Source organism: Triplophysa dalaica, chromosome 19 (assembly GCF_015846415.1).
Source record: "Triplophysa dalaica isolate WHDGS20190420 chromosome 19, ASM1584641v1, whole genome shotgun sequence".
Taxonomy (NCBI): Eukaryota; Metazoa; Chordata; class Actinopteri; order Cypriniformes; family Nemacheilidae; genus Triplophysa; species Triplophysa dalaica.
In genome coordinates, this window is record NC_079560.1 from 18,234,776 (window position 1) to 18,248,095 (window position 13,320).

Genomic DNA, 13,320 nt, shown 5'->3' on the forward strand with positions numbered 1-13,320 from the left:
TGACATGTTCAGTTTCAACACCAGCAAAGAACCATGAGCTTTGTTATTGACAACCCTGCAAATATAAGTAATTATTATAGGTTTTCTTAATGTTCACAGTAAAGTAAACTCATGGTGTGGAATATGGAATTATGATGTACAGCACTTGCTCATTATTAAAATGTTCTTAATTTTTCTAGATTATATTGAAATCACAAACTTTTAATTGCAGATGTTTGAAATATTTATCCTCTGAAACTCACCAATTAAAAAAAATGTGCCAATGTTCCATTACAATCTGAGTGTACGTCAGAATGCGTAGGAATGCTTAAATGTTTTTGATTTTTTTCATCATTTTTTTATGATTCAGGTAAAAAATCACATTTCTTTTTGTGTGTGTGTGAAAATGTATTTAATAGAAACGAAGACGTGTCCTATGACAGTTTGCTGTTAATGCTATCGATGCACACTAACTGTACCATAATGCTCATTAGCTCCAAACATTTGACAACCACCTTCACTGATATGCAGGACAGCAATATCGATGTCTATTTTCATGCTGTTTGCTGCCTTATTGTAGTGTTTCTTATAAGGGATGTATAACTTGAACCATGGTCGAATATCTTGCCAGAGTAAATGGATTACAGGTCTCATGATAGAAAACAGCTTCCGGCCCAATATCAGCCCTGATAAAATAATTATGAGGAGAAGCCTAGAACCTTAAGAGGTCTCGCTAAGAAGGTATTCTCTCTAAATCTCACTGACTTAATATCTTTTTAAACTTTTAAGTTTAAAAAGGCTGTTGGCAATTCCCTAACAATCTTATGTCACATTGACTTATGCTTGCCCATGATCGCTCACAGACTCCGTCTTCCGCCAGAGACACGCTGTAAGCCATTTTCAGGCAAGAGCAGATAGTCACTAGCCAGCAACAAAAATGTCTAATAAACAACAAATATATGCTGTTGTTGGATGTAAAAGGGAACTTAAAAGTAGGCCGCGAGGAAACCTTTCTGCCAAGCGAGGGATCAAACGTTACTGACTTCGAGTTCGGGACAAATTAACTTTTTTCGGATCAGCAAACCAACATTTACCGGTCCGTATCTGCGGTCCAAAAAGACTTAGAGAAACGAGATAGGCTCGTTGGAAAGGTCTCCACCGGTGCATTCGAACGACACTGATCACGAGTCGAAGCTAGAGCTCCCGGTAGCCGGAAAGCTGAAAAATCTAAGCTGCGAGACCCGATGGCCCATCTGTAAAGCATAGGTTTTCGCCCAAAAAAATATTCTCAAGAGTTGATCAGTACAAGCTGTTCGCGTAAGTTTTACACATCGTTTTTAAATCGCCTTTCTTAAATAATGTGTTTAGCATGTAGCGGCTGTTGTTTACATAGTCACGGCTAACCCCGAGACATGGTCCAAAGACAGTTGTTAGGTCGTTGTAGGAGCCACATATTGGGTTTGACTTAATTTCTTCTTGTACTGTTGTGTATGTGCACACGCATCGTGACGTCATTACTGTGGGTGGCACCGGGGGTGTGGTGTCTACATTAGTGCGTTCACCTGGGAGGTTATGGATCATGGCTGCAGGGTGAGCATGGGAAGAAACTTTTTATTGACCGTCACCATCGTCACCATCATCACCATCACATGCATTATATGAAGTATCTTTGCACGGTTTTTATGAGTACATCAATGACCGTAAGTACCTATGTTTTCTAAAGCTTGTGAAGGAGAGAAATAAAGACATCATTCCATCATGTGCAATGGTTCAGCGTGACGCGTCTTCAATCGTAAATCCTCATGTTTCAGCCTGCTGCGGCGTTTGGTTTAGTTTTGTGTAAAATACGCCGCAATAGTTGTATCTATACTATAGAAAACACATCCGAGTAAGAAAGAGAGCCCCGAAGAGAGACAGGAGAAAAATCTGACAACAAGTGAGGCTACCTGTGCACTCCATTTCTGTCTAAAAATCTAATTTGTATCTTGAAGAAACAGTCTTGTTTGTTTTATCTTAAAAGTCCGGAAAACATTCAGCTTGGTTTTGCATATATTCAGAGATGAATTTCAACAAAAGAGTATATTGTAGAACAACTGATAAAAATTTAATTTTTATACCTGACAGTGTGTTGATTTACTGTAATACTAACTTTGTGGCAATGGCAATGGACTGATTTCACACAGCCACCATGTTGAAATAGAAAGCGAAGCTACGATTGTAAAAAGCATGGAAGTAAAGGTAACCATCAATGACTACAAACCTTGAGCTATTTATGATCTTAGATGTGGGTAACATGTGCAAAGAAGCAATGTTGAATCCCACAGACTATTTTACAAAAAAGTAATAGGTAAGGTTGCACTATAATGTGAAGCCAAACAAGCTTTGTTCAGCTATCTCTGTCTTGCACATTGAAATGCATTCTGTTTGGCTGTTGTTTACCAATAATGAAACACAATACAAACAGTAAGGCGGATGTAGTAGGTTTTGAATAATCTTAATTTTATTTCAGTTTCTGTATTGGTTTATATATCAGATGCTGTATCTTTTCAATTTATTCACCTGTGAGTTCAAAAGTAACAGATCAAAAGACATCAATAACCATTCAAAAGAAACAAGGCACTGTCACCTCTGTAGCCAACCCAGATATGAGGGAACAGTGTCAGCTATTAATCTGTATTTCCCATTAGTGGCAAAAACTTGTGTATGTATTTATGTGATTATTTGGGTCTGTGACATGTCATTTTATAGCGCTTTTAACAATTTCAAAGCAGCTATACAAGTAAGAGCACACACATAAAAAATATTAAAAGGAAACTGTTAAAAACAAAAAAATCCCAATTAACAAAAAGGTTTAATGTAAGATGTCTGTATATTTGTTACATTTTAAAGCAGTTACTATATAAATTTGTTATATAAATTAAGTGTTTTAATACCCTGTGTTCATTGCATATAGACACTGAAGAGAGTGTATCAAATTACTGTCCATTAAATACGTTAATTATTTAAATAACATTTCTTAAATTTCATTAACTCAGTTGCAGGTGAGTCCACATCATCTGAAAGTCTTATATCTGCACAGAAAAGTGTTACTGAGATGAAGTAAATTTATTGTGCTATTTCTAATTATTAATTTCTGATTGTGAATTATTAATTTCTCTCCCCGCAAGGAAAACCCATGTATAACCTTTTTTAAGTCTTTAAAGGTTGAATATATATCTGCAAATGAAAGAGAAAAATCTTCAAGACCTTGAACATTGAAAACATAAAGACCAAACTAAAACTGGGGATAGAGTTGCTTAAAAGGGAACTTCAGAGTAAGTGCTCCATCATAGTTCTAAAAATGTTTACTGGTCTTACTTCTCGTATTGTAGGTAAAAAGTGCTGATGATACTGTAGGTGCACATTATGTCACACACCGTCATTAGTCAGCCTCATTTTACTTATTGATTCAACACCTTTTTGCTTAATATACTATTAATCATCCGAAATATTACTAAATTCAATTAAATTCAAGTTTACTTATATAGCGCTTTTCACACTGTGCATTGTTCCAAAGCAGCTTTGCAGGAGCAAATAAGAAAGTCACAGAAGGTAAAACACAGTCCTGTCACAGTGCATGGTGTTTATAGAGCAAGCAAGGTTATTCTAATGATTAATATCTAATACATAAATAAATAAATAAATGCCTTGGAAAAAAACCTTGGATTGTTTTTGTTAGTTTCTATGAGGTTACGGAGGTGCTCGGCTTTTGCCTTTTTATATCAGTTTGCCCCTTTTTCAGCCAATTTTAAAGACCTCTATTTGGGTTTGTTTCCATTTGCGCTCCAGTTTACGAATTTCTCTTTTTAGGGCACCAGTGGTGCTATTGTACCAAGGTGCTATGATTTTCTCACTAATCTTTTTCACTTATTGTGTGCGACCGTTTCTAATGTATTAGAGAAAATAGTGGCCATGTTGCTGGTCATGTCATCGAGTTCTTTACAATCTTTAGTAGTTGAGGTTATTGAATTACCCTGTCGGTAACGGGTTATACGGCTGATTTCTGCATTGCACAGTGTACATGTTAAAGATGGTGATCGGTGACATTGTCGCTTTGAGGTATAATATCGATATTGGTTAGAAGTCTAGTGTATGATTAAGTCGATGAGTGGGTCTATTGATGTTTTGCGTTACACCAAATGAGTGTAGTAGCTCTTCACATGCCACTGCTAATGTATCGTTAGCACTATCTACATGGATTTTAAAATCTCCGTCAATCAATACTTTATTAACGTTAACCAATAGGTCCGATAAGAAGTCTGCAAACTCTATAAGATAATAAGTGTAGGGCCTAGGGGGTCTACACACAGTTGCCAATGTAAGAGAAAGCAATGTTTTTTCCTTTTATTAGGAACCATTGTGTTCAACGCAAGCACTTCAAATGATTTAAATTTATGCACTGTTCTCAGAGTTATGGTAAGAAAGTCTCTAAAGATTGTTGCGACGCCTCCTCGACAAACCGGACGAAGTTCATGCATATAACTGTAGCTTGGTGGAGTAGATTCATTTAGACCGCAATAATCATTTGGATTAAGCCAGGTTTCAGTAAGGCATAGTCTATCAAAACTGTTGTCTGTGATCATTTCATTTACAATAACTGCCGTTGGATTTAGTAAACTAATATTAAGTAGCCCAAACTTTAGGCATTGGTTTTGCTCATTAAATATATTGTCTTTTGTTTTTTATCTGACTTTTGCATAAATTATTATTGGGTTGTGGCAGGGATCCGGGGGTGGATGAGATCCTCTCCGAGTACCTCAAGTCTCTGGATGTTGTGGGGCTATCTTGGCTGACACGCCTCTGCAGCACCGCGTGGGGGTCGGGGACAGTGCCTTTGGACTGGCAGACCGGGGTGGTCGTCCCTCTTTTTAAGAAGGGTTCCCGGAGGGTGTGATCCAACTATCGGCGGTTCACACTCTTAGCCTCCCCGAGAAAGTCTATGCCAGGGTACTGGAGAGGAGAATCCGGCCGATGGTAGAACCTCGGATTCAGGAGGAACAGTGTGTTTTTCGTCTGGTCGTGGAACACTGAACCAGCTCTATACCCTCTCCAGGGTGCTGGAGGGTTCACGGGAGTTTGCCCAACCAATCCACATGTGTTTTGTGGATTTCGAAAAGGCATTCAACTGTGTCCCTCGCGGCATCTTGTGGAAGGAGCTCTGGGAGTATGGGATTCGGGACCCTTTGCTAAGGGCTATCCGGTCCGTGTACGACCGGAGCAGGAGCTTGGTTCGCATTGCCGGCAGTAAGTCAGACTTGTTCCCAGTGCATGTTGGACTCCGGCAGGGCTGCCCTTTGTCACCGGTTCTGTTCATAATTTTTATGGACAGAATTTCTAGGCGCAGCCAGGGGCTGGAGGTTGTCGGGTTTGGGGACCACACGATTTCATCTCTGCTCTTTGCGGACGATGTCGTCATGCTGGCCCCATCAGACCAGGAACTTCAGGAAGCACAAGTCCCTCTTCAGGATCTCCGACTGCCACATTCTGATGTCATCAAGAAATGCAATGCTAAATAGCTGCTTGGAGGCCGCTGAATGGCATGACTTTTGTTAAACGAACTTCGGCTTGGTGCTAGAAGAGACGCTCTTGCTACGAGTGCTGAGAGCAACGCGAACGTGATGCTTTCATTTGCAGTGTAAAAATACATTCTTGATGAGCTAAATTTGGACATCATCACTTTAATATACAGGCATGCAATAAAGCCAGCTGGCGGCTGTTCGTCAGCATTATACTTGACAACAGCACATTGTTTCTGGGTAATTTTACAGGTGTTGTCGACATGGCTCTCAAATGACAGATTACTATTGAATAGAACGGCAAGATTCTTAGCTGAGGAGGAGGGTTTTAATAGTTTTCTTTGTTGTTACGTGTGGGTTTTTGAGTCCAATAAGTAACACTTCTGTTTTGTCCGAGTTCAGTAATAAAAAGTTGTTACTCATCCAGTTTTTTATATCGACTATACATTCCATTTTTTTGATGGAGCTGCTGTGTTTCATGAGGCTTTGAGGAAATATAAAGTTGAGTATCATCAGCATAACAGTTAAAGCTATTTCCGTGTGGTTTTATTATATCTCCTACAGGGAGCATGTATAATGCGAAACGCATAGGCCCTAAGACTGAGCACTGTGGTACACCATACTGGACTGGCGATTTGTCCTCATTGTATATTGCTACAGATTGAAAACGGTTGGATAAATAAGACGTAAACCATTTTAACGCTACTCCCTTAATGCCGACATAATTTTTGAGTCTATATAAAAGTGTGCTGTGGTCAATGGTGTCGAAAGCACCACTAAGGTCTAGCAGCCCCAATAGAGAGATACAACCTCGGTCAGACGCAAAAAGCAGATAATTTGTAACTCTGATCAAAGCAGTCTCTGTACTGTGACATGCTCTAAATACAGACCTGAATTCTTCATTGATGTCATTCTTTGGAGGAAGGAGAATAAATGAATTGAAACTACTTTTTCCAGAATTTTAGATTTGAAAGGTAGATTCGAAATAGGCCTGTAATTCCCTAGTTCTCTAGGGTCAAGTTGTTGTTTTTTGACACAGGCCTTATAACAGCCACCTTATATGCTTTGGACACATGTACAACCGTTTGAATCAGTTTATATACAGTCTAGATGAATACTTCCGAGGGGCACTGCTCCATCTGCCCATACACACGAGCACACAACTGTTCTGTTCTGCTTCACCCTGTACTCAATTATTCTATAATTTTTTTCATCTGTGACAAGCATATTCAGTAATTGTATTATCTTGCTATTCGGATCACACGATGCTGCTCCACTACATTAGCTTAACATCTGTGTCTGAATTTTCATTAATTTGTTTGAAATTGCATACCAGTATGTGACCTTGTCACTAGCATACTGTATTTTATGTTTTAGTGCTTATTTCCAGGGTACAGGTTTCTGCATTATACTTTTAAAATAATTTGACCAGCAAGTCTCATTCTTAATGGCTTCTATTATCTTGTGTCATGCTGCATCACTTGTGTCCGGTGTAGGCACGCTGTAAAGGGGGTCAGAAGAAAACCACTATGTTGCATCTCTAAAACCAAACACATTGTTCTCTGTGAATGCCTTCATATGCTATCAAAATAAAATGTAATTGCAAAACTCCCCATCCAGATTTTAAGGTGTAATAGTTCACTTTCAGTCGGCCTCTTGACGTTTTGTCAGCAGAATGGGGCTTGAATTTGAGAAACTTTCATCTCTGATTGTTCTTTTAAAAGGCCAATGAAATTGGCGAATGCCATGGCATGCCAGTCTCTGCCCCATGCATACGGGTTAGTCTCGCCACTGTAATCGTGGATATGACTGTATCGTCCTCGAACCTGACAGGCACGATACCTGCATTACATGCTTGGGCCGCCAGCATGCTGAAGAAGCGTTATATATCATGCTGATATGCCGCACTGCGGGCATATACAGTTGAAAGAAAAAGTATGTGAACCCTTTGGGCTTACTTGGATTTCTTCATAAATTGGTCATAAAATGTGTTCTGATCTTCATCTAAGTCACAACAATGGAGAAACACAGTCTGCTTAAACTAATACCGCACAAACATTATACGTTTTCATGTTTTTATTGAACGCAACATATAAACATTCATAGTGCAGGGTGGAAAAAGTATGTGAATCTTTGGGTTTAATAACTGGTAGACCCTCCTTTGGCAGCAATAACCTCAACCAAACGTTTGCTATAGTTGCAGATCAGACCTGCACAACGGTCAGGAGAAATTTTGGAGCATTCCTCTTTACAAAAGTGTTTCAGTTCAGCAATATTCTTGGGATGTCTGGTGTGAATCGCTCTCTTGAGGTCATGCCACAGCATCTCAATCGGGTTGAGGTCAGGACTCTGACTGGGCCACTCCAGAAGGCGTATTTTCTTCTGTTAAAGCCATTCTGTTGTTGATTTACTTCTATGCTTTGGGTCCTTGTCCTGTTGCATCGTCCATCCTCTATTAAGCTTCAGTTGGCGGACAGATGGTCTTAAGTTTTCCTGCAAAATGTCTTGATAAACTTTGGAATTCATTTTTCCATCGATGACAGTAATCCGTCCAGGGCCTGAGGCAGCAAAGCAGCCCCAAACCATGATGCCCCCTCCACCATATTTCACAGTTGGGATGAGATTTTGATGTTGGTGTGCTGTGCCTTTTGTTCTCCACACATAGCGTTGTGTGTTCTTTCCAAACAACTCAATTTTGGTTTCATCTGTCCACAGAATGTTTTGCCAGTAGTGCTGTGGAACATCCAGGTGCTCTTTTGCAAACTTCAAACGTGCTGCAATGTTTTTTTTGGACAGCAGTGGCTTCCTCCGTGGTGTCCTCCCATGAATTCCATTCTTGTTTAATGTTTTCCTTATTGTAGATTTGTCAACAAAAATGTTAGCATGTGCCAGAGATTTCTGTAAGTGTTTAGCTGACACTCTAGAATTCTTCTTCACCTCATTGAGCATTCTGCGCTGTGCTCTTGCAGTCATCTTTACAGGACGACCACGCCTAGGGAGTGTAGCAACAGTGCTGAACTTTCTCCATTTGTAGACAATCTGTCTTACCGTGGACACATGGACATCAAGGCTTTTAGATATACTTTTGTAGCCCTTTCCAGCTTTATGTAAATCAACAATTCTTGATCGTAGGTCTTCTGAGAGCTCTTTTGTGCGAGGCATGGTTCACATCAGACAACGCTTCTTCAGAACAGCAAACTCAAAACTGGTGTTTGTTTTTTATTGGACAGACCAGCTTTAATCAACACATCCAATCTCATCACATTGATTGGACCCCAGGTTGGCTGACTCCTGGCTCCAATTAGCTCTTGGAGAAGTCATTAGCCTAGGGTTTCACATACTTTTTCCACCCTGCACTATGAATGTTTACATGTTGTGTTCAATAAAAACATGAAAACATATAATGTTTGTGTGGTATCAATTTAAGCAGACTGTGTTTCTCTATTGTTGTGACTAAGATGAAGATCAGAACACATTTTATGACCAATTTATGAAGGAATCCAAGTAAGCCCAAAGGGTTCACATACTTTTTCTTTCAACTGTATCTATCAAGGTGTTGCGGTCACAGTTGGCTGTGTTCTTTCTGGACGCAGCCATAACATTGTCTACTTCCTGTTCAGCCGTGGCCGCCAAGCCGAATGAGAATGAAAGGGCATGTCATGTCCCTTTTATACCTGTATGCACTGGGCAGAGACTGGCATGCCATTTCATTGGCCTTTTAAAAGAACAATCAGAGCAAGTTCAAACCCCATTCTGTCGACACAACGAGGTCTGCTAGGTGATGTCCAACTAGCAATTTTTATCATTTTACAGACTGGTAGCACCCATAAAATTGAAACTTAGTCACAGAGACAACAGAAGAAGGTGGTGTGCTCATTCATTCAGCTTTTGTTCTTCGGAAACTTGTTAGGCTTTTGCTGAGTGTTTCTTCTCTGTCAAAACTATATTGTAACAGTGCAAGCAACGGATCCAACCCTCAATGCGATTGTCTGGTTCAGCAAGCAGAAGGGGTGATATGGGGACACCCATAGATGGAACTCTATGCCCCTTTTATGCTCCCCTAACCTGTCCCCGATGGGTGGCACAGGACCGTCATACAGTGGGATCACGTAAAGTAACGTAAATTTTATGATGTTGCATTGGACGCAGAAGACTCCCCTGAGCTTGGACGGTCGAGCGCAGGATGAGGCTCATGCGAAGATGACAGCCATGCTTGCCAGCATTTTTTCGCAAGTGCATAAGGAGTTTACAAAGTTGTGATACGCTTTTTTCTCTGCAAGTTCATGGCAGAGGAGATCATCTACTCTTCATCTAGATCATCTACATTTATCTACACTTCCCTTAAGGGTTGGATTGCACTTTCCATTTTATGATTCCCCTGTTGGTGAACCTGTGTTCTCCCCTTGTTGGAATGCCCCACCTCTCGTCTGTGCACTCCTCGGATGGGTCCCCGCACAGCTTTGTTCCTATGAGTTCTGCCCAATGGTGAGACCATGCAGGTATTTACACATGGATACCTCCCTGCAATTGGATGTGGTCTTCGTAGCATGCTTCCCAGTGTCCTTTACGGTGCCGGGTGGTTATCTCACCACTTAGAGAAGTGGCAGCCGATGATAAGAGTCCCTCATGTCCCTTGGGCCACCAACACTGCTAAGTCCGTTGCAGTGACTGGGAGACACTTCCCAGGTTCTTCGGCACAAAAGCTTTATTTTATTGAGATGAATTATGATAACAAAATAAAAAACATATTACAAATTGAAAATATTCTTATTCTTTTACATTTTTATGATAATAATTAGAAAAGGAAAAAAGAAAAACAATGCAATAAAAACATAAAAATTACATTAGAAAGGAGTTGGAGAACTGTTATGTCCTTAGAAAGTAACAATGAGGAGGCATATGGACATAAAGAATACTTTATTTAAAACAAAGAAAGTAGCAGAACAATATAGCGCATGTAGTCGCAGATGTAACACTTCTCACTTCCCGTCTCCTATCCTACATACTCATAGAAGCAACCTCTACTGCCACCTACAGGTCAACATGCACATAAGAACACAACAAGAACCGATAACCATCTTACATGTAAGACGAAAATGTCCAGGAGGACATCTAATCGTATACACATGCAGAAAAATAAATGTAAGTAGTTACAGTTGTGCTCAAAAGTTTACATACCCCTTGTAGAATCTGGAAAATGGTGAAGCATTTGGAAAAATAAGAGGATATTTGAAAATTAAGGTTTATTTTTTATTTATTCCTGCCCTGAGCAAGTTTTTTCACTAAAGAAATGTTAACATATAATTAACACTAAAGAATAATAACATCATTTCTAAAAATAGCCCAGGGCAAAAGTTTACATACCCGTAATTCTTAATACTGTATGATGTTACCTAAACAATCAATGAAAATAATTGTTTAAGGGTTACTTGTTTGTCATGAGTCATTAGACTGTCCAACGATCTTCAAAACAATCACCCAAGTCCTCCAGAATTTTTGCTTTTCCCCATTTCTGGATATTTTATTCTGGATTCCTCTTTTTACATTGAGGACAATCAAGAGACTCATACACAACTATTACAATAGATAGAAACATTCAGTGCTGCCCACAAAGTCGATACGTTTCATTTAAAGTCAGGTGGGTGTAAAACCTCTGAAATGGTTTTGGTGTACACCAAAAGAATTTTCAGAGGTTTACACCCACCTGACTTTAAATTAATCCTGTTGACTTTTAAGGGCAGCACTAAATGTTTGAAAATTGTGGCGGACAGTCTAATGACTCATGACAAACAAGAAACCCTTAAACAACTATGACTAAACATAAAAACTGTCATTGATTGTTTAGGTAACATCATAGTATTAAGAACCAGGGGTATGTAAACTTTTGCCCTGGGCTATTTTGAGAAATTCTGTTATTATTCTTTAGTTTGAACTTTATGTTAACATTTCCTTAGTGAAATAACTTGCTTAGGGCATGACTAAACAACAAATAAACCTTAATTTTTCAAAAAACCTATTATTCTTCCAAATGTTTCAGGTTTTTCTAGATTCTGCAAGAGTTATGTTAACTTTTGAGCACAACTGTACATAATTAAATAATAATTGGCACAGGTTGATACAAATTACTTAGGCTATATAGTTCAATAGTGAGAATTAGAAAAAGTAATATATACAAAGGGTATAACGATGTATCTTCCTTTTTTACCTGTAGCCTATGTACAAGGCCGAGACTAGCATGCGGATTACGATCAGAAATGATAGGTTCTCAAATTCCAACCTTATATTGTTGTCTCGACATGACGTCTCGTTCCCACCATCAGGGAACAGAGGTTCAAGTTGTAATAAAGATGTTTGTCTGCCAACTAAAACATATTCAGGTCTTATAAATAATTATTCTTTAACTGACTCGGCCTCTGACCTGACATGAACTGTTGTGCTTTTAGCGCAACACCGTATAATATTAAAGTCAGTCATGTATTGTTAAGTCCTAAAAGATTTTCCTCTGTTTTTTGAAGAATCTACCTTGAAATATTAACCCTCTTCTTTCTCTTTTTCTATGACTGTATATTCTTGTCCTCAGATCAAGTATTTTCTGTTTTCCTTTTCAGGACTACACACTGACTATGTATTTTCAGCAAGCTTGGAGAGATAAACGTCTGTCCTACTCCGAGATTCCCCTCAACCTGACATTGGATAACAGAGTAGCCGATCAGCTGTGGGTGCCAGACACATACTTCCTGAATGACAAGAAATCTTTTGTTCATGGTGTAACTGTGAAGAACAGAATGATTCGTCTCCATCCAGATGGCACTGTGCTTTATGGGCTCAGGTACTTCAGAAGATCTTTTCTTAAAGAAATTCTTAAATTTAAATTCAAAAGTGCTTAATCCAGCAGTTGTATGCACTTATAGCAGTAATTCTGTTTTAATTCAGTAGGACTATAATGCGATTTGTGAATGAATGCCTACAAAACAGCGTGTCACTGTTAAATACTGTTTGGATATATAAACCTGAAAAAATGTATCTGTATATATGCATATTGTTACCCAAATGCTTCGTAAAAGTATATAGCCAAAGTCAAGGCACCTTAAAATGTATGGTGATTCGAAACATTATGTAGCGTTATTAGTCAGAACTGACAACAGAACTGAAAATATGTCAATGAGAACTGCTTTATTGTTTTAAATATGATCTATGCATTGTATATATTTTTTGTCTTAAATATCAAAAGGTAAGAGAGTTTTTTGCATTTATTTGCTGGTTTCAAATGTGACGCAGAACATGTATCAAGCCTGAAATCATAATTTTTATTTGCCACTGCTGAATTTTATTTTGATATAATAATGATCAGGTCAAACTATCTTACTTTACCAATATTTAGCCTTCATTTTTAGAAAATCCACATTGCTTTTACATACATTGGAGAGCCCCACAAATATTATGATGTTGTAAAATTAAAAAAGTATTATACTAATAATATTCATAAATTACCTTTTACACATAACACGCTTACATACGAAAGAACATGAGTCGCTAGATGCTTGTTGTTACACAAGTAAATAAAAAAAAAAAAGAATAATGTACAGCTACTTTTAGCAGGCGAGTATACACATTTTTTTGAGAGTTGAATATTCTTAAGATCTTTCTGTTATTTATTTTAAGAAAGTTCTTCAATTTTTTTTTACGCAGTGAATACTGCACGGCCATTGGTTCAAGCAAAGAAAAACTTTTAATCAATGGCAGCGAAGCTGCACGGACCTTTGACGAAGGACCCCTATGATGAAGG

General features: G+C 38.7%; 1 protein-coding gene across 3 annotated transcripts in view; it reads left to right on the plus strand.

Moving 5' to 3' along the window:
• The window catches only part of LOC130407891 (gamma-aminobutyric acid receptor subunit beta-2), a 100,222-nt gene that overhangs the window by 36,918 nt on the left and 49,984 nt on the right, over positions 1-13,320 (plus strand). For all 3 annotated transcript variants that reach the window (XM_056731210.1, XM_056731209.1, XM_056731212.1), the window contains one exon: positions 12,143-12,363. In XM_056731210.1, coding sequence (XP_056587188.1) covers positions 12,143-12,363 — 221 coding nt within the window. The remainder of the gene's footprint in view (positions 1-12,142; positions 12,364-13,320) is intronic.